Below are 22,647 nucleotides of genomic sequence, written 5' to 3'. Positions count from 1 at the left end.
CCAATGTACATTGAGAAGGCCTGAATAGTTTATCATAATTTTGTTGTAAGATCTGCCCCCTCAGTCCCCCACTGCTTCATTCATTTCCCTATCACTACCCTTTCTTCCTCATTTGCCCCTCATTTCCCCTTTATTGTCGCTTCACTATTCCCACACTGACTCTCACTGTCCACTCGTTCCTCCTCATTGTCCCCTTGCTCAATCCTCTCTCCCTCTCACTGTCCCTTCGAGGTCTGCTCACTGCCTCCTCTGCCCCAATCCGTCACTGCTTCCTACTCCACTTCACAACCCCTTCCAGTGCTTTCACTGTCCCCATCACTATCCTTTTACTGCCCACTCACTGCCCCTCTCCCCTTCCCTCAACCCCTTTACTGTCCCCTGATTGTCCCTCATTCCCCCTTCCTGTCTGTCTCACTTTCCTCCCACTGACCGTTCACTGCCCTTCTCCTCCTCTGCCTGTGACTACCTCTCTCTCCCTAGCCACTTTCTCACTGACCTCCACTGTCCCCTCACTGACCCCTTACTGTCCCCTCACTACTCCCCTCACTGTCTGCTCACTGGCCCCTCACTACTCCACTCACTGACCTCCACTGTCCCCTCACTGACCCCTCACTATCCCCTCACTACTCCACTTACTGACCCCTTGCTGTTTTACTCATCACATCTGTCTTACCTTGAAGCTTATGAGACCTCTCCCCTTCTAGCCTGTACCCCAGTATTTTAATGTAATAGGCAGACCAAGCACCTGGCAGTACTGTCATTTTTTTTTTGTTTCTTTGGATTCTAAGTTGACTGATAAGGTCAATGCAGAAACAATAGAGTACGAGGGGTGATTGATAAGTTTGTGGCCTAAGGTAGGAGGAATCATCTTTAGAAAACCTAGCACATTTATTTTTTAACATAGTCCCCTCTTACATTTACACACTTAGTCCAGCAGTTGTGAAGCATATGAATCCCTTCTTTGTAGAAATCATCCACAGCAGGGGTGAGTGATAAGTTCGTGGCCTAAGGTAGAAGGCGATGAGTTATGCGGCTCTCATTACGTGTGCGTGCAGTTCAACTCTTTGAGTGAAAATGCACCGTTTGAAGTTAATATCTCCTTCTACCTTAGGCCATGAATTTATCAATCACCCCATGCTGTGGACCACTTCTGGAGGTCCAAGACAGCGACTTCTACAAAGAAGGGATCCATATGCTCTATTGACCCCTGGACTAAGTGTGTAAATGTAGGAAAAATAAATGTGCTAGGTTTTCTAAAATTGTCTCCTTCTACCGTAGGCCACAAACTTATCAATCACCCCTTGTATATCAAACTTGGGAAAGGACATGCTGGATTGGGTGGTTGGGAGAGTAGATTGTGCCCTCCTCTGTTGTTTACTCTGCCCTCTCGTGTGCATTTAATGTACGGATTTAAGATTCTCATACCGCATGTTTTGTGCCTGGTTTGCATACTTGATATCAGACATCCCTTTTCTCAGTGACACACACAATATGCTGGAGGAACTCGGCAAGTCAGGCAGCATCTATGAAAGGAATAAACTGTTGACGTTTTGGACCGAGATCCTTCATCAGGACTGGAAAGGAAGGGGAAAGAAGCTGGAATAAAAGAGTGGGGAGGGGGAAGGACTTCAAGCAAGGAAGTCCAATCACAAACAGGAGAAATTCTGCAGATGCTGGAAATCCAAACAACACACAAGAATGTTGGAAGAACTCAGCAGGCCAGGCAGCATCGCCAAGACCCTTCATCAGGATTGGGGAAAAAAGATGAGTCAGAGTAAGAAGGTGGGGGAGGGGAGGAAGGAACACAAGATGATAGATTAAACTGTGGGGGGAATAGTGAGTTAAGGAGCTGGGAAGTTGATTGTTGAAAGAGATACAGGGCTGGAGAAGGAGGAATCTGATGGAAAAAGACTTAAAAGCCATAGAAGAAAGAAAGTAGCAGGGTTCAAGGTGGTGATTGTTGTGGTGGGGGGGGGGAAGAATAAACAAGTGGGAGGCTATGGGTGAGGGCATTTGTGCTTTAGCCAGTTTGTATGAATGCGCAGTAGCATTAGAATGAGAACATACATACAGTGTGGCATCTAACGGGCTTGCCCACCAATGAGTGACCATTATGAACCATATATCCGTACTACAGATACTGTGGTCCCAGAATATACAATAATAGGACTGAATACCAAAGTTACTTATTGACAAACCTGCAGAAGTACTGTACTGACGTATTTATACAGTGATAGACCAGTACTCACTGGTGCCAGACCTACAGTGTAATATTGGGATCTGTGCCACAGTGTTATAAAATGCAGGTCTGTATCAATCACAGTGTTATACAGTAACAAATATGTGCTCAATAGTGCTGATTTCCAGCATACGTGGTGACTCATAGTTACCAGTACAACAAAGTAAGTGCAAAATAAGTTTTGTCAATTTTACTTCCCATTGCTGTGATAACTGGGGTTACTGCATGTTGTGTGATTCAGAAGGCAGCCACAACTTGTAATTGCTTTAAATAGTTCAATCTATTTAGTTCATTATAACCTCTGTCTTTGACATGTGCAATGAACATTGTAAAAACAGCTGGTGTAGTATGGCTGTGAACATCAGCACGATTGAAGTTGGTTGCTGTCTTTCTCCAGCATGTGACAGGAAGCACTTATCATGTGACAGAAAGTTACTTGATGTGTATAAAATATTGACATCATCTTTGGATTGGTGTAGTGACCTGTGTGAATGGCCATATCCAGAGAATATTATCTTAAGTTTGCTGTCATCATTGGTTTCCAAGAGCAAAAGCAATGTGAGAACACTGCTTTGTTTTCTCTTGAGAACTCTTTGTTTTTCTGCTAAATGAACCAGCAACACCTTTGAATTGCCATCATGAATGGTATTAAGGGCTATTGAAGATTTGTAAATTTAGGGTCTCTTCTATCAAAGGGCTGTGAGAGCTGTTTATTTTAACAGGACAAAGTGTTCTAATGCTTCATGAAATAATTTTCTCAGAAATATTGATTGAATCTGAATCATGTTGCCACAAACCAGCTGTTTGTGTCACTGGATAAGTGAATGCTCGTTAATATATAACATATTTGCTCAGCACTGGTGAGCTGAGTTCCACCACTATATTGTACTGAAGGATATTTCTGGGAGGTGTAAATAAAAATGGTGTTCAGTCCTGATGGGTTCAGCTTTGTCACTGTCACAAGCCCGTTCCCATCAATACTGTCTTCCACCAGTGATACAAAGTGACAGGCCTGTCTTCACCATTACTAACAACCAGTGTGATACGTGGTTAACCTGTCTGTAGGCATTTTAATATAATAGAGTAATATGGCAGAGAAACTGACCCCTCAGCCCAGCATGTCTGTTAAATTCCATTTGCCAATGCTTCCTCCAAGTTTCCATCTGATCCACACCCGCTAGATCCTTAGACAACCTTCCTCAATATCCACAACAACATTAATTTTCATATCATCTGCAAACTTACATCTCATACATTCACATTTAGTTTGTTACTTGATGTGTATAAAATGTTTTTTGCACTAATTGAGTTGACATCTTCTTTGGATTGGTGTAGTGAGCTGTGCCAATGGCCATATGCAGAGAATATTACCTTCCATTTGCTGTCAACATTGGTTTCCAAGAGAGAAATATCTGATGAACTAGCTCCAATGCTTGTGATATACTCTTGGTCACAAACTTCCAATTAGTAAAGCAACCCTCTACCACCACTGCTCCTGTTACCAAGCCAATTTTGGATTCAATTAACCAGCCTACCACATGGGAGCTTGTGAAAGGCTTTACCAAAGTTTGTTTAAAAACAAACATCTACCACATTCCTGCCTTCAATATGCTTAGGTACTTCCTTAAAAAGGTACTCAACTTTGTGAAATAGGGTTTCAAATGAAAAATATCTGTGCTGACTATTCCAAATTAATCCTTGCCTTTCCAATTAAATCCTACCCCTTGGAATCTTTTCCAATAGTTTCCTTACTGAAGTGAGTCTCCCTGGCTTGTAGATATTTGTCACTGCGACCCTTCTTGAATAAAGGGTCAACATTTGTTAAACCTCCTATCATCCAATACTTCAACTATGGCTAACAAAGATGTGAAAATGTTTGTCACGACAATCTTCTCTTTTGTCTCCTCTAGCAGCCTAGGATGCATCACATAGACTTCTGGGAATTTATCCATCTTAGTGTACCCTAAGGCATCCAGCACTTCCTCCCTTCTAATGCTAACATACTCAGAATATCACCAACTTACACCATATTCTTTTCCTCAGTGAATACTGACACAGAGTTATAGAGCCAGAGAGAACTACCACAAAGAAACAGGCCCTTCAGCCCATTTAGTCCATGCTGAACTATTATTCTACAAAGTCCCATTGAGCTGCACCTGGACTGTAGCCCTCCACACTCCTCATGTACTTACCTAAACTTATCTTAAATGTTGAAATTGAATCCACTTCCTCAGGAAGCTCGCTCAATACTCCCATCACCGTCTGAGTGAAGAAGTTCCCCCTCATGTTCACCTTTCACCCTTAACCTATGACCTCCAGTTCTAGTCTCACCCAACCTCAGTGGAAACAGCCTGCTTGCATTTATTCTATTTACCTGCTGGTGTCATGCACATATTGCCCTTAAGCTCTTTCATTGTTACTCTTTTCTTCTTAATATATTTGTACGATGTCTAGGGATTCACCTTAATGTTGTCTGTTTATGAAATTTAATGGTCCCTTTTTGTGGTATAATTTTATCTTTAAGGATTTTCCTACACTGACTATATCCTTTTTTGAAACTCACTTGTTTTCAGTTGTCTATACCTGTTTTATGCTTACTTCTTTCAGACTCAACGTTTTTATGCCATCCAAACTTCCCTAATTTTGCTATCATAACCTTTCATCCTCACAGGAACACCTTGGCCCTGTACTCTCACAACCTCCCTTTTAGAAGACTTTTAGATATTGTTTTACTCAAAAGAAGCTGCTCTCAGTCTGTTTCTGCGAAGTCCTCCCTTATCCCATTGAAATTGCTCCCTTCACCAACTTTAGAAAGCTAATTTGTGGATGTCTCCATGACAGTCTTAAAACTTGCAGAATTATGATCACTGTTCCCAAAATATACCCCACTGACAGTTCAACCACTGCTAGCTACATTTTCTAAAGTTATATTTTGTAGAGCCCCATCACTATGACTAACTATGTATTGGTTCAAGAAAAATGCCTTGAATGCACTTTTCAAATGCCTCCTCTCGCTAAGGCAATCCTGTATCCATTGGTGTTTTGCTATTGGGGTTCGGAGGTCAATACCAGTGTCCTCAGTAAGGAGTTTGTACTATCTGTCTTCCCTGTGGAATGTGTAAGTTTTCCCTGGGTGCTCTGGTTTCCTTCCACAGTCCAAAGACATGCTGGGTAGTTTAATTGGTTATTGTAAATTGTCCTGTGATTGGGTTAGGGTTAAATTGGGGTTGTCAGGGTTGTTGTCAGCTCACCTCAAAAGGTGGATGTGTCTATTCCATGCTGTATCTCTAAATAAATAAATAACTATATAGATTGAGGAAGTTAAAATCCTTTACAACTATAACACTATTGATTTTACAACTTTCTGCTTGACTACGTATCTGCTTTTCTATCTTGTATTGACTGTTGCATGACCTCCATTATAATCTCAGCAAAGTGATTTCCCTTCCCTTATGCCTAAGTTTTATTTCAATGTCCTTGTTGGGAGAACTTTCTAAGATGTTCTTTCTGAGTACAAAGTGATGTTTGTTCTAATCAACATTGCAATACCTCTTCCTCTTTAACCTCCCCGTGCATCGCACTTGAAATCTTGATATTCTGAGCAGCTTGTCTTGCCCTTCTATCAATCACATTACTAGAAATGCAGTAATATCACTGCTCCAACACCATGAGCAAGCATCCCTGCAGGATATCACTCCTCTTCTAGTTCAGGTGCAAACTGTCCTGCTTGTACAATTTGCATTTTCCTCAGAAACAGCCTCAATGATACAACTACCTAAAGGCCTACCTCATTCACCATACCTTTAACTGTGCATTCATTTAATCTATCTTCATAATTGTATACTCGTGCTAGATTACAACCTTGGAGGTACTGTTTTTAGCCTCCTATCTCAGTGCCTAAATTCACATTACAGGACCTCATCCCTCTTTCTGCTTATGTTGATAGTATTGATGTGTCCTATGACTGCTGGGTAATGACCTTTCCCTTTCAGGAGTTCAGATTCGGACAGATATGGTTCCTGAATCCCACAGAAAAAGAATCACAGGGTTGTATGCGGAGACATGTATGAACTCGGATAATAAATTTTACTTTCAAATTTGAACTTAGCATCCCATTTCTAGACTTATTTACTTTATATGCTTTATATGAAGTTGGTTTGCCTGTGTTTTAGCCCTATCAGCGGTTATCTTAGCCTACCAATAATGTCTGAATATTTATATTTTTATTGGAAGTCATAATTACTTTTAACCACAGTTAAATTCATTTTAATGTATTTTGTGAAGTGGCATAAAAATTAATATCTCAACAGAATAATAACATACTAGAAACTCTATTCTCTCATCTTGTATGTAGGCTGAAAACTTGTTCATGCAGGAAAAGATTAGTTCAACCAAGAAAGTGCAAAATTGACTATTGATTTTGTTCTCTGAGTGTAAATGACAATTTCACTGCCCACTGATGTGATAATTTAACCAAGTTAATTATCGGTTAAGATTCCAATTGCACTATGCATCTATAATCTGAAAGTAAATCACCTGTGAAATAAATGCATGGGTGGAAAAATATGTATCATTTTTGATGCGTTGCCTTCTATGTGTATGATTAAATCACACAGCTCTTGATTGCAGTGCTATTTAATAGAAGTAAGTGACTTCACCCTTAGTGTTGGTTAACAAAATCAAGGATGTTTTGCTTCCAGTCCAGTTCTATGGAATTTTATCAATGTGGGACCAGCAGACTCTGCCATAAATGAGGCAGTGGTTGTGCAGCAGGGTAAATGTCAGGTTGTTTATGATATGGTGCGCTCTATTTGACCTTTGAACCTCTTTGAACCTTTGCTTATGCTGGATTTCTAAATTCTTCTGATGTGAGGATTCTCAAAACTATTCTAAAAGTTCTGGTTAACATATGGGCATCACTGTCAAGGCAGAATTTATTGTCCACCTTAACTCCCTCTAAAAAGTAACTATAAATCATACTTTTGACCTACATGATGCACCATCAATAACTCTCGGAGACTGGAAGTGAATGATAGGCTTTTATTAACATCAAAAGGGAGCACGACATCCTGGAGACTGAGGGAGGAGCAGTGCCCCAATCGCCTTTATATAGGAGTCTGTGGGAGGAGCCACAGGAGCTGTCAGCAGAGGGGCGTGTCCAGGCAGGTATACATAGTTTACCACATTCACCCCTCCTTTGTTTTAAAAGAAAGTCTCACGGGGCGAAGTTTCTTACAAGTATATTCACAGGTTAAGTCTATCAGGCGGTCAAGTCTGTCGCTGCGATCTACATAGCACTGGTGATGATTGCACCAGTGACGGTGGTTGTGCTGGCTCTGGCCTGACTTGAGGTGTCAGCCCGTTATGCATCAGTAGCCCCACATGTGTGTGCGTGACGCCCGGTATGGGAGTGTCGTGAGGAGTCTGTGTAGGGCTTGGTGTGCATGGTGTCTCGTGGGTATACACATCGGTGGGTACAGGGTTCATAGTCACCGTGAGTGTTCAGGGTAGGGGTCTGGTGCTCCTGCGGGCACCAGGTCGCGGATGGAGACTGTGTCCTCCTGCCCATCAGGTAAGACCACATAGGCATACTGGGGGTTCACATGAAGTAGGTGAACCCTCTCGACCATTGGGGAGTATTTATTGCTCCTCGCATGTTTCTGGAGCAGCACTGGCCCTGGGGACGTCAGCCAAGCTGGTAGGGTGGTCCCAGTGGCAAACTTCCTGGGAAAAGAAAAGAGTCGTTCATGAGGGGTGGCATTGGTGGACATGCATAACAGGGAGCAGATGGAGTGGAGTGCCTTGGGGAGGACCTCCTGCCAGCGAGAGACCGGCAAACCCTTTGACCTAAGGGCTAAAAGTGTGGCCTTCCACACTGTGGCATTCTCCCTCTCCACCTGTCCATTCCCCTGGGGATTATAGCTCGTGGTCCTACTAGTAGCAATACCCCTAGCCAGCAGGTACTGGCGCAGCTTGTCACTCATAAAGGAGGACCCTCTGTCACTGTGGACATAGCAGGGATATCCAAACAGAGTGAAGAGCTGGCGCAGGGCTTTTATGACGGACGTGGCGGTGGTATCGGGGCAGGGGATGGCAAAGGGGAACTGCGAGTACTCGTCGATTATGTTAAGAAAGTACACATTGCGGTCAGTGGAGGGAAGGGGACCCTTAAAGTTGACATTCAGTTGCTCAAAGGGGCGGGTGGCCTTGATAAGTTGTGCCTTTTCAGGACGGTAGAAGTGCGGTTTGCACAACACAAACTTGACAGTCCCTGGTCATCATCCTGATGTCCTCAAGAGAGTAAGGCAGGTGCCAGGCTTTCACGAAATGGAAAAGCTGGGTGACCCCTGGGTGGCAAAGATCTGCATGGAGGGCTTATAGCCGGTCGAGCTGCGCGCTGGCACATGTTCCCCGGGATAGGGTATCAAGGGGCTCATTGAGCCTTCCAGGCCGGTACAGGATATCATAGTTGTAGGTGGAGAGTTCGATTCTCCACCTCAAAATTTTATCATTTTTGATTTTGCCCCGCTGTTGGTTGCTAAACATGAACGCAGCTGAGCGCTGGTTGGTCAGCAAGGTGAACCTTTTGCTGGCGAGATAGTGCCTCCAGTGCCTAACAGCTTCCACTATGGCCTGGGCTTCTTTCTTCACCGTGGAGTGCAGAATTTCAGGGCCTTGAAGGGTACGAGAGAAGAAATGCTACTGGCCTTCCTGATTGAGGGTAGCAGCCAGCACAAAGTCGGCGGCGTCACTCTCTACTTGGAAGGGAATGGTCTCGTCCACCGCATGCATTGTTGCTTTGGCATTAATGCAGCTGAAGGCCACATGGGCTTCGGCTGAGAGGGGAAATGTGGTGGACTTGACCAGGGGGTGGGCCTTGTCTGCGTAGTGAGGGACCCATTGGGCGTAATAGGGAAAGAAGCCCAGGCACCGTTTGAGGGCTCTGAGGGTGTTGGGAAGAGGGAGTTCCAACAGGGGGCGCATACGGTCGGGGTCAGGGCCAATGACTCCATTCTCCACGACATACCCAAGGATAGCGAGTCATGTGGTTCCAAACACACACTTGTCCCTGTTATAGGTAAGGTTAAGAGCTTTGGCCACTTGGAAAAATCATTGGAGGTTGTTGTCATGATCCTGTCAGTCGTGACCACAGATGGCGATGTTATCCAGATATGGGAACGTGGCCTCCAGTTGGCACTGGTCCACCATCCGGTCCATTTCCCTCTGGAAGACAGAGACACCATTCGTGACACTGAAGGGGATGTGCAGGAAGTGATAGATCCTGCTGCCCGTCTCGAAGGCAGTGTAGGGGCAGTCCTCCAGGCAGATGGGGAGCTGATGGTAAGCGGATTTTAGGTCTATGGTCAAGTACACCTTGTACTGAGCTATCTGACTGACCATATCCGCGATGCGGGCTAGTGGGTATGCGTCAAGCTGCATGAACCTATTGATGGTCTGACTATAGTCCACGACCATCCTATTTTTCTGCCTGTTTCTAACAATGACCACCTGGGCCCTCCAAGGGCTTGTGCTTGGCTCGATGATCCCCTCCCTGAGCAGCCGCTGCACCTCCGACTTAATGAAGGCCCTGTCCCCTGCGCTGTATCTCCTGCTTTTAGTTGCCACAGGTTTACAGTCGGGGGTCAGGTTGGCGAACAGTGGTGAGGGAGGAATCTTGAGGGTGGAGAGGCTGCGTGGTGTCCATAGTGCGGCTGTTGGCATGGTGTTGGGTGGGATGTGCGGGTCGGTGTGTGTGTGGGGGCAGTAGCGGGGTATGTGATGAATTCCCACAGAACTGAAGATTCCTGACAGTGATTGGTGGGAGGGGCCCGTCATACTCCATTGTCACACTTTTCAGGTGGCTCTGGAAGTCGAGACAGAATAGCACAGGGGCACACAGTTGAGGCATGACCAGTAAGACAAAGTCCCGATACTCTGTGCCCTGCACCATTAGTGCCGCTACACAACCCTCCTGGATGTCTGTGGAATGCGATCCAGAAGCCATGGTGAACCTCTGGCTTACCGGCCATGTCACGAGTCCGCAGCCTTGCACCGTGTCCGGGTGAATAAAACTCAGTGCTGCCCATGTCAAACAGGCAGCTAGTCCTGTGCCCCTCCACCAGGATGTCCAACATTGACCTTGCAAGCTGGTGTGGAGCACTTTGGTCAAGGGTCACGGAGGCCAGAGTTGAATCACTGTCTTGGTGCCTGGTATGCACCCGTGGGTCGGAGGTGGGGCGAGGTGGCACCAACAAAGATGGCTGCCCCCATGCCTCGCACATGGCAGGGAGGCAAGATAGCGAACCCCATGCCTCGCACGCGGCGCTGCTCGACCCCACTCATGGTTTGGACTTACAGGCCTTGGCGAAGTGGCCCTTCTTTCCGCAGCTGGAGCAAGTAGCTTCTCAGGCTGGGCAGCATTTTCGGGTGTGCTTCTCGAGTCCGCAGAAGTAACACTTCGCTGACATGCAACTGGCAGCAGCCGTGGTCGATTCGCCGGCAGGTTGCGGGGACTTTACGGACTCGCGACTGGCAGTAGCCTAGGTTGATTTGCCGGCCGGTTCTGGGGTCTGCAGCGTCCATGAGGCCGGTGGGAGATCGCGCGCCTGGACAGCGTCAGCATTGTGCAGAGCGGCCTCCAGCGTGTCGGCCAGCTCGATTGCTGAACGTAAGTTAAAATCAGTGTGTTCCAGCAGCCGCTGGCGCATGTACAATGTCCTGATCCCTGTAATGAAGGCGTCTCTGACTAGGAGCTCTGCATGCTGTTCTGCTGTCAGCCCCCTGCAATCGCAGGCCCGCACGAGTGTCTGTAGGGCCCAGACAAACTCAACGGTCGACTCTCCGGTCTGCTGCTGCCGTGTCGCTAAGCGATGTCTTGCGTAGACGGTGTTCACCGGCCGCCGGTATTGCCTTTTGAGGGCATCCAGCGCGCCCTGGTAGTCCGTTTGGTCCCTGATCATGGAGTAGACCCTCGGACTGACCATGGAGAGGAGAACTCTGTGCATCGTGGCAGGCTTGGTCACTTGAATCTCCTCCAGGTACGATTCGAAGCATGCTAGCCAGAGTTCGAAAGCATTGCCGGCTTCCTGGGATTGAGGGTCGAGATCCAATGTGTCGGGTCATAAAATGCGCTCCATGTTTTCAAATTGCTGTTAATAAAATTGATGCACCATCAATAACTCTCGGAGACTGGAAGTGAACGATAGGATTTTATTAACAGCAAAAGGGAACACGACATTTTGAAGACTGAGAGAGGAGCAGTGCCCCAATCGCCTTTATACAGGGGTCTGTGGGAGGAGCCACAGGAGCTGTCAGCAGAGGGGTATGTCCAGACAGGTATATATAGTTTACCACACTACAACAAGGCAAATGCTGGGGTTTTCCCTCCAATTGTTTAAGTAGGAAGCGCTAGTGTCCTGACTCTGCCATAATTAAAAAAAAAATGTCACCATTTGTCCAAGAAAGAATGGAGTTTGATTTAGAGAAACACACACAAAATGTTCCATTAAGATGGTGGTGCAAATGGTGGCAGCGGCTTCTACGGAGTCACCAAAAGGTGCTACTATTCTACTTAAACGTACACCTAATGATTACAAGCCACAGTGTCGCCTGCTTGCAGCCCTCCAAACTGAGGGGACAAAGCCATTGTGCTTCACGGAGGTTGGTGTGGCACGATGTCCAGAACAGAGTCAGAGCTGCCCTCCCAAAGTTTAGCTCAGCAGAAGTCAAGCTCTGTTGTGGCCGACTGCAGAACTATTAGCACACTCAATGGGCTCAGGCCTCAAGCTGCAGTGTCGCCTACTTTTCAGCCATTGCACTGTCCTAGGGTGGTGTAGTGTAGTTGTGGCGACTGAAGGTTTAATTGAATGGGCTGAAGGTCTGGTCTATATACATATATATTTGTCTGGTTGTGTTTTTACTAATCTATACATGCCTGTATAGGTGAGGTCTAGGCCTCAAAGCCCCAGATTCGCTTAGCAGGAGTCGAGCGTCATGGCAAGGACAGAAAAGTTGGAGAGGAAGAATCTGTTAGGGGAGGAGAGTGGTACAGATGAGAAAGGGAATGATGAGGGGCTCCAGGGTGAGGTGATAGGCAGGTGAGAACAGGTATGAGGTCAGAGTGGGAATAGAAGAGTGGAGGGGGAGGGAAAAATGTTATTGACTCCTTGTATCACTTGTCCTGGTGTTTCTCAGTGTTCTGTGCCCTGAGTTTGGGACATGTGGTTGAAGCAGTGTGTCACAGTGCAAGCAGTATATACTAGTTCCTTTCAACCACTGAATACTGCTGGAAAAAGGACTGGATACACAAAGTGATGAGCAGCTTGTCAAGCAGTCTCAGCTGCTGTGGATGATAATGGATCTCCTGTGTGTTGTTCCAGGAAAACCCAATAACGAACGTGAAGATTATCCATTCACGATCATGGCTTGAGATTATGGGTAGCGAATCCAGGAAGGGACTAAGACTGAGAGAGAGAAAGAGAATGATACTAGCCAGTTTTTAACCTGCTCCAGCCCCAATGGCATTTATATGTCATTTGCAATTAAGTTTCTGCGTATTGGTGGCCTTCAGGATGTTGCTAATGAGACAATCAATAGTGGAAAATCATTTGAATGGTTGAATTTAATTGACTTTATTATTTACATCTTTCATATACATGAGTAAAAGTCTTAACGTTATATCTCCATTTAAATGTGCAATGTGCAATTTATAATAATTTATAATAAATAGTATGTATGACAGGACAGTCAATGTAACAGAAATACATTTGTATCAGCATGAATTAATCAGTCGGATGCCCTGTTGGAAGAAGTTGTCCCGGAGTTTGTTGGCCATGGCTTTTATGGTAGCAGCTGGAACAGCAATGGTTGAGCAAAGTGAAGTATTTAGATAGGAATGATAATTTACTTGGCTGATAATTACTTGGCTGTCACTTAGATATTGTGTTGATCTTGCTGCAGACAGGCATGGACTGCCTTATTTTCCTGGGAATAAAGTTTGGAATTAATTGTGCAATTGTTAGGGTACGTTCCATTTTGTGAAATTAAGATTACTGATGAAGCAGTTGAAAATGCTTAGGCCAAGGTTACTGTTCTGAGGAGTGCCAGAACTTGGGATTGGCTTTCACCAAGCACCAGGAATCACCCATAAGTAATGCTGATGGAATCTTGACAAGTGGGTGGGCACCCTGGCCCGTATTGCTAAACTGGTTTATTACTGTCACACACCAGGTAACATTGAGAAAATCTGCATGCCATCTATACAACTCATTTCATTACATCAGTGCATTGAGTGAGTACAAGGAAAAAGCAATAATGGAATGCAGATTATTGGGTTATAGTTACAGAGGAAATGCATTGCAAGCAGACTATAAGGTGCATGGGCCACAGCAAGGTAGATTGTGAGGTCTTGTTATACAAGGGGGTCATTCCCAGGCTTATAAAGTGGAATAGAAGCTGTCCTTGAGCCAGGCTTTTGTTTCTTCTATCCAATGGAAGAGGGGAAAAGAGAGAACGTCCAATATGTAATATTGCCTCACCTACTATCTGATAGCAGGGAAGAAACATTCTCTCACAATATCCTTAACTAAGAGAAATATGGGCAACTGCTTCACAGAGGAAGAAAGAGAAGCTCAGTCTACTTAGGAGGTTTTAGAGGGGATTGGGATTAAGACTGACAAGAAAGAGAAATGTTTATTATGGTTCTGTTGATTACAAAGAGAATGAGATCTTTGATCTACTGTATACTAGCTCCTCTTAAAGACCACCAGCACTGCCTTTGTGTGGAGTTGCAGGTATATTTTTCCTAGGTGTTAAGAAGAATATCATGGATGCCAAAGAAATGTGTGTAATTAGTAGTAAAGTCTTGGATCACATGAACTTTATGTGGAAGGCGATGTTTGCAGCCTTGAAGCACATTACGATTGGCACATCTCAGGACCTGACCAAGTCCACTCCTAGATCTTCTGGGAGGCCAGCGAAGGTCCTTATGGAAATATTGGCTTTGTTGTTAGCCATTGGCTAAGTTTCAGAAAACTGGAGGGTGGTTCATGGTATTTCATTGTTGAAGAGTAGTACCAAGAACAGGCCAGGGAACTATAGGCTGGTGAGCCTGACTGTAGGGCAGTTACTGGAGGGAATTCTGAGCTCCCATATCAGGCCATAATGGAGCCAGTCAGAACATTTTCCACCACACATCTCTAGAAATTTGTGAAGGTTTTCGAGGACATGCCAAACCTCCCCAGACTCCTGAGCAAGTAGAGATGCTGTTGTATTTTCTTTGCAGTATTATTTATATGATGGGTCCAGGTAAGATCCTCTGAGGTAGTGACATAGGAACTTAAAGTTACTGATCCTCTCCACTTCTGATCCTCCGATGATTACTGACCCTCGAGAAATTCACGGACCTCTGGTTTCCCTCTCCCGAAGTCTCCAATCAATTCCTTGGTAATTGACATTGAGTTGTTAACAAGGTGGTTGTTATTACACCACTCAGCCAAGTTTTCAATCTCCTTCCTGTATGCCGATTCATCACCCCTTTGATTCTGCCCACACTGTGGTGTTGTCAGCAAACTTGTGTATGAAGTTTGATTCTCCGACCAATGAGTAGTGAGTAGTGGGGTGCCTATGTTGAAATCTTGTAGTATGATTAGCAAGTTCGATGATGATAGTAAGTTGGTGAGACTGGGTGATAGTGAAGCAGGTTTCAGTAAACACAGGAGGTTCTGCAGATGTTGAAAATCCAGAGTGCTGGAGGAACGCAGTAGGTCAGGCAGCATCTATGGAGAAGAATAAAATTTTGGCATTTTGGGACAAGACCCTTCATCTGGATTGGAAAAGAAAGGGGAGGAATTGAGAATAAGGAGGTAGGGGCAGGAGAAGGAGTACAATCTGGAAGGTGATAGATAAAGCCAGGTGAGAGAGAAGGTAGGTGAGTGAGTTGAAGTGAGCACATGGGAGAAGAGAAGATAGGTGGAAAAATTAAAGGGCTGAGGAAGAAAGGAGAGGAGAGTGGTTCATAGTAGGAAGGGAAGGAGGGGATGCAGCAGAGGGAGGCGATAGGCAGATGAGAAGAGGAGAAGGGGTAAGAGGGAGTCAGAGTAGGGAATGGGAAAAGGTGAGAAGGGGGAGAGAGGAGAAATTACTGGAAGGTGGAGAAATTTAAGTTCATGCTGTCAGGTTGGACACCACCCAAGTGGAATATGAGGTGTTACTCCTCCTACCTGAGAGTGGCCTCATTATGGCAGGAAGCCATGGAACACCGTGTTAAAATGGTAATGGAGAGTGGAATTACAGTGATTAGCCACTGGGAATTCTTCCCTGTTGCTGATGGAGCGAAGGTGCTCGACAATGTGATCTTCCAATCTACACCAGGTCTCACCAATTTTGAGGAGGCTAAACTGGGAACACTGGGTACAGTAGATGATCCTAACAGACTTGCAGGTGAAGTGTTGCTTGACCTGGAAGTACTATTTGGGGGCTTGAATAGCAAGTGGTAAGGGAGGAGGTGAATGGGCAGGTGTAGCACTTGTTCCAGAAAGGAGAACGGTGGAGTGCGACATGAGAATCATGGAGCGAGTGATCCCTGCAGAAAGCAGAGAGTGACAGGAAGATAAAGATGTGTTTGGTTTAGGATCCCACTGAATATGACATAACCTTTAGAGAATGATGTGTTGCTTGCGAAGACTTGTGGAGTTGTAGGTAAGGATAAAAAGAACTATCCCTCTTAAGGCGGCAGAGTTGAGGGCAGGTCTGGGAAATGGAGGGGATATGGGTGAGCCTTTACAGCGCCAATGATCTGGGCTCAATTCCCGCTACTGTCTATAAGAAGTTTTTACCTTCTCCCCGTGACCACGTGGGTTTCCTCAGGGTATTCCGATTTCTGAAATACATATGGGTTAATAGATTCATTGGTCATATGGGTGTAAGTGGGCAGTGTGGGCTCGCTGGGCCAGGAGGGCTTGTTACCATGCTGTATCTCTAAAAAAAAATTTTAAAAAGGAAGAGCAATACCTCTGATGTTCAGGAAAGGAAAGCCTCATCCTGGGAACACATGTGACAGAGATAGAGGAACTGGGAAAAAGGAATGGCAATTTTACAAGTAAGGTGTTGTCAAGACAGCTGTGAATCAGTAGATTCATTGATAATTTCTTTATAATTTTACATCTTAATAACTGACCAATCTTGTAAAACTTTATCATGGCAGCTTCATAAAATGATCAGTTTGATAGTTTTCTTTAATTTATTTTGACAAGCTTAGCATTTACAATATATGCACTTAATTTGATATTTATCAAATATAGTGACTTGCAGAATGTTATAGAATAAAGGTGAAGAATTTGAAATAGTTCCTGAATTAATGCATAAGATGAATTGTGAACTTGGAAATGAAGTGTCAATAGATTCTGACCCCTTTTTATGATAATGGCTGCAGATAGTTTTTCATTTCCTTACAGATTTCATTCTGATCTGCTTCCTCCAATCCGAAGAGGCCAAAAGACCAGAGGAAAGGTATTGTGTTACTTTATCCTTGCTCTGTCATAATTAAATTCATTTTATACAGTTAGGCTAGAGTTTACTGCAATAACTCAGTTTCATAAATCTATTATTTCTGTAATGATTTAAAATGAGATGGGTCAAAATAGTTAACATATTTGTAATCCTTTAAACAGTGTTTCAAAATTATGAACAGATTTTTCTATTAATCCATTTATGACCCTGCATAGACATTAGTAATTAATACTGTTTAAAATGAAATTAAGTCTGTTATAAAACTGAAATTAATTTAAATGTGGAATACTTTGCCATGTTGTTTAGAGCATGTCTACTGAAAAATAACTACTAAAGTTATAAATTCAGTTAGATAATGTTTATTTTAGATGGCATAACTATAATTCACAAAATTAAAATAATTCTACAAATACTTTGCACAGACTTTTCCTCAAATTCTCCATTGTTAAAGTACAATATGGCACTAATATGTCTTGGTAAAGTTGTGAAAGAAAGTGAATGAACTACTTTAAAATGAACATCTTTAAGCCATGTGAATTGAAATTACCGTAAAACTATCAATCAATCTGAGTTAAACAGTACTTTTCTGTCTGTATTTATTGGTCATTTCTTTAAAATCTGGATTGTATATGAATTCAATAGGGAGGTTCTGGAAAATGCTCTAAAAAACTGCAATCTCAATTTAGATTCACTGTTGCCTAAAAATAAGACATAGGAGCACAGTTCGGCCACACGGTCCATTGAGCTTGCCACACCATTCTATCATTGTTGATTTATTATCCCACTCAACCCCATTCTTCTGTCTTCTCCCCATAACCTGTGACGCACTGACTAAGAACCCATCAACCTCTGCTTTAAATATGCTCAATGAAAGCATCCACAGCCATTTGTGGCAATTAATTTCACAGATCCACTACCCTCTGGCTAAAGAAATTCCTTCTTATCTCTGTTCTAAATGGGTGTCCCACTAATCTGAATCTGTACCCTCTGGTCCAAGATTCCCCACTATAGGAAACATCCTCTCCACATCCATTCTGTCTAAGTCTTTAAATATTTGATGGGTTTCAGTGAGATCCCTCCCCCCCCTCATTTTTCTAAACTCCACCAAGTACATGCCCAAACCCTTCAAATGCTTCTGCTGCATTTCTCATACCCTTTCATTCCTAGAATAATTCTCATGAACCTCCTCTGGATCCTGTCCAATACCACCATTTATTTAACTAGATAAGGGGCCCAAAACTGTTCACAATACTCCAAGTGCGGTCAGAATAATGCCTTATAAATCCTCAATATCACATCCTTGCTCTTGTGTTCTAATCCTCTCAAAATTAAATGCCAGCATTGCATTTTCCTTCCTTACCACCAAATCATCCAGCAAGTTAACCTTTAGGGAAGCCTGCACAAGGATCCCCAAGTCTGTTTGCACGTCTGCACTTCTTTGTGCCCATTCTCCCAATCTGTCTGCATACTCACAGCTTCCAAAACACTACCTGATCCTCCACCTGTCTTTGCATCATCCGCAAGCTTGGCCATGTTGCCATCAATTCCATCATCAATTAATATGAAAATAAGAGGTTAATTACCAAACCCTGCAGAACACCACTAGTCACTTTCAGCCAACCAGAATAGGCCCTCTTTGTTCTGACACTTAGCCTCTTGCTAGTCAGCCAATCTCCAATCCATGCTAGTATCCGTCTTGCAATATCATGGGCTATTACTTTGTTAAGCAGCCTCATTTGCGGTACCTTGTCAAATCTCTTCTGGAAATCCAAGTAAAGAACATCAACTGCCTCTCTTTTGTCTATCCTCCTGTTATTTCCTCTAAGAATCCTTAAAGATTTGTCAGGCAAAATTTTCTCTTAAGGAAACATACTGACTGTGGCCTACTTTGTCATGTGCCTCCAAATACCCTGAAACATCATTCTTAATCGTGACTCCAACACCTTCCCAATCACTGAAATCAAGTTAACTGGCCTATAATTTCCTTTTTTCTGCCTCCCACCCTTCTTAAAAAGTGGAGTGACATTTGCAGTTTTCTAATCCTCCAACACCATTCCAGAATCTAGTGATTCTTGAAAGATCATTACTAATGCCTCTACAATCTCTTCAGCTACCTCTTTCAGAACCCTAGGGTGTAGTCCACATGGTCCAGATGACCTGTCTACCTTCAGACCTTTCGGCATCCCAAGCACCTTCTAGGTAATGGCAACTACACTCACTTCTGCCCGTGACACTTTTGTATTTTTTGGCATACTGATAGTGTCTTCTATAATGAAGTCTGATGCAAAATACTTATTGATTTCATCCGTCATTTCTTTGTCCCCTATTATTACTTCTCCAGCTTTGTATCCAACAGTCCAATATTGACTGTCAAATCTCTTTTATTCTTTACATATCTGAAATAACTTCTGGTATTCTCTTTGAGCTTACATTTATATTTAGTCTTTTCTGTTCTTATATTTTTTGGTTGCCTTCTGCCTTTTAATTCTTTAACCTCCCACTAATTTTTGCTACATTATATGCCTTATTCTTTTGCTTTTCTGCTGTCTTTGACTTCCCATGTCAACTACGGTTGCCTCAATCTCCCTTTAGAATACTTCTTCAGCTTTGAGATGTATCCATCCTGTACCTTCTAAATTGCCTCAGAAACTCCAGCCATTGCTGTTCTGCCATCGTCCCTGCTAATGTGCCCTTCCAATCAACTTGGTGTGCCTTTCCAACCAGCTCCTCTTTCATGCCTCTGTAATTTTCTTCATTCCACTGTAATTCTGATACATCTGACTATCTTCTCCCTCTCAAACAGCAGGGTGAATTCTTTCATATTATGATCACTGCTTCCTCAGGGTTCCTCAACTTAAAGCTCTCCAATCAAATCTGGTTTATTGCACAACCCCAGATCTGGAATTGCCTTTCCCCTAATGGGTTCAACCACAAGCTGCTCTAAAAATCCATCTCGTAGGCATTCTACAAACTGCCTCTCTAAGAAACCGTGACCCTGCACCACTTCCTCAACCATTTATTTAACTATACTGTCATCCTTGACTAGCACGTAGATCTGGGTATAATCCAGGAATCGGTACCTCAGATGTCCTGATCTTCAGCATCCTCCTGAATTCCCTATACTCACTGCGCAGGACCCCTTCCCCCTTTCTACCTATGTCACTGGAGCTGATATGTACCATGACCTCTGGCTGATCACCCTTCCTCTTGAGAATATTCTGTAGCTACTCTGAGATATCTTGAATCCTAGCACCTGGGAAGCAACACACCAATCTGGCTTTTCTTTCACAGCCACAGAATATGTTGTCTGTCCCCCTAGTTATTGAGTCTCCTATCACTATTGCTCTGTTTGAATTTACCCTTTCTTCTGAGCCTCAGGGCTAGCCATAGTCCCACTGACTTGGATGCTTCATCACCCCCAGCAGTATCCAATTATCCAAAGCAGTATACTTGTTGCTGAGGGGAATGGCCACAGGGAAACCTTGCACTGACTGCTTACTCCCCTTACTGGTGATCACCCATGTACTATTGGAAGATGGATCTCGCCTTGTTCATGTGGTCTTACACCCAGTTGGTGTGATCTTTCATTGATTCTATTGTGTTTATTATTCAACTATTGATTTATCAAGTATGAATATGAATCTCAGGGATGTATATGGTGACATGTATGTACTTTGGTAATAAATTTACTTGGAACTTTTGAGCTGAAAGCCTGCACCCGGGTGTGACTACCTCAGTAAAAGTCTCAGCTATGAAGTTTTCAGCCTCCCGGATGGCCCTGAGTGCGTCGAGATCCAGATCCATAATGCATGTGGTTCCTGGGTCTAGACTCCATGACTCCATGTAGGAGGAAGCTGCACCAGGTTTACCATTTCAAATCCTGTAATTATTTCCAAAGACATTGATTAGGCCATCTTCAATTTTTTGCTTAAGGCAAAGAAATATCTCAGCCAGTTTAATTTTTGCTTATTATTGTACCAACATAAATTGGGTATAAACTTTTTACATCTTCTCTTTCACCTTTGACAATGCTATTACTATTTGATAATATGAAAGTAAAAAAAGCACATTCTGATCTGGTCACTGTAGCAGGTGCTTTTTTTTAAAAAAAAACAGACTCTATACGTATGATTTAGTAAAAGAGAACTGGTTATTATATAGTGTTATATTTTGGAGAAACAAATACACAGGAATGGCAGCATTCCTGGCTAACTAGGCACAGTCCACAAATTAATAGTTGAATGAATATGGAAACAGTGTCAAATCAATGAAAATCAGCAAATTATCTAGCATGTTAGCAGACTATCATATCTATAACACAGAGATAATGAGGGTAAATATCCACAGGGGTGCTCTTGCTTTAATATAAGAGGATGTACTTTGGAAATTTTGGGAAAATGACAAAAGTGGTACTTAAGTTGTTTCCCTGAATATTCTGTGCCAAAATTGAGGCACACCAGAAGGAAATTTATAATCATTGTGACATGTTGTAGCTATTTCATTGCTCCATTAAATCTCATTAGATCTCCTCCTTAAAGCAGATCTGAATTCTTTATTTTAACTTGTTAGCTGCTTTTCAATGACTTCTCTTCTTCGGTGGTCCCTTGGGGTACAGAATGACTTGCTCTGTGTTGTGCGAGTTCTGCCATGGCTGATGAGGCTAATGTGGGAATGCAGACAGATAGGTGATGCGGAAGGTTCCTGTTGGGATGGGAGGATGAGAGTTTGGGAGGTGGTATTTATGGACGTGGAATGAAAATACTCTGTCCTCAATGCCATCATGACCATTCGTGGACCAGGAATTCCCATCAAATCAGAGGGGATTTTTCACTTTACAAGGAAGTGTTAAAAATGCTGATGTATGTTTTTCTTCATCCAGCTGGTAATCTCTTGCTGTGATAAAACTTGAATACACAACAGCACCTCACTGCTTCTAGGCCAACACACTGTTTCTAGACCAACAGCTGTAATGGCATTTGGGAGATAAAACTGCTTAAGCGCCAGGTATGCTCGCTACCCATTTTCTGACTATAATCCAGCTTCACAGGGGATGGTGCCATTGAGAGCTGTCAAAATGCTCGTAATTGAATGCAGACCTTTGTCTAAGAAGAGCCAAGATGGATTTGTGGAATAGGACGAGAGCCTGAAATTGACTAGGCGTGTCTGGCACCAAAGGATCTACCTTGACAGGGGTCTTTGGATGTGGTCCCATCTGAGAGTGTATGACAGGTACAAGCAAAAGCCTACAATAAGATTAGACAGGCATGTGTGCTGGAAAGAAACAGATGCTTCCTTTTCCCCCAGGGGCACCAATGAACCACTGATGTACAAGAGATGATTCACTTGCCTCCTTTCTGGGCTTCAAGCTGTGGTGCCATCAGAATGCCTTGAGTCCTCTGCCAGGAAATCTTCCGTTTTGCCATGGTTCAATCTGGACTACTTGCCTGCAGAAGTGGAAGAGACAATCTCAAATGAGGGAGCAATGGACAACTGTCTATCTGGCTGGCGGAGAGATTCTGTTAGAGGAATGGAAGTTTGGAAGAGATTAAATAAGTATGCCATGTGCCTCCTCTGCTCCGAAAATCAATACCTTGGAATATCCTGAGCCCAAATCCACTCTGCTGTCCTATCCCCTGTATATTCTGATACCCAGAGAGTCTGATAATCTGTTGATTTCATCCTTGAATATACTCAGCTGGTTTGCATTCCCAACTCTGCTGTATCAGTCATGATAGGTGTCCTTCTGGCCTCCTTTGATATGGCTTTTCACATGAATATACCCTTGAGAATAATGAATTAGGCCACTTGGCCCCTTGAATCTACTCCACCATTTGATGAGATCATGATTGATCTGATTGTAATTCACTACTGCACTCCTTAAACCGATTTTCCAGATCCCC

The 22,647-nt window shown here is 43.6% G+C and overlaps 1 protein-coding gene across 18 annotated transcripts in view; it reads left to right on the top strand.

Annotated features, from left to right (window-relative positions):
* Positions 1-22,647, top strand: part of LOC132400704 (doublecortin domain-containing protein 2) — a 159,141-nt gene that overhangs the window by 78,772 nt on the left and 57,722 nt on the right. For 15 of the 18 annotated variants that reach the window (XM_059981961.1, XM_059981962.1, XM_059981959.1 and 12 more), the window contains one exon: positions 16,675-16,747. In XM_059981961.1, coding sequence (XP_059837944.1) covers positions 16,675-16,747 — 73 coding nt within the window. The remainder of the gene's footprint in view (positions 1-16,674; positions 16,748-22,647) is intronic. The other 3 variants (XM_059981973.1, XM_059981968.1, XM_059981974.1) reach the window with 1 other exon arrangement.

Source organism: Hypanus sabinus, chromosome 10, assembly GCF_030144855.1.
Source record: "Hypanus sabinus isolate sHypSab1 chromosome 10, sHypSab1.hap1, whole genome shotgun sequence".
Taxonomy (NCBI): domain Eukaryota; kingdom Metazoa; phylum Chordata; class Chondrichthyes; order Myliobatiformes; family Dasyatidae; genus Hypanus; species Hypanus sabinus.
This window is presented reverse-complemented; position numbering and strand designations above follow the sequence as displayed.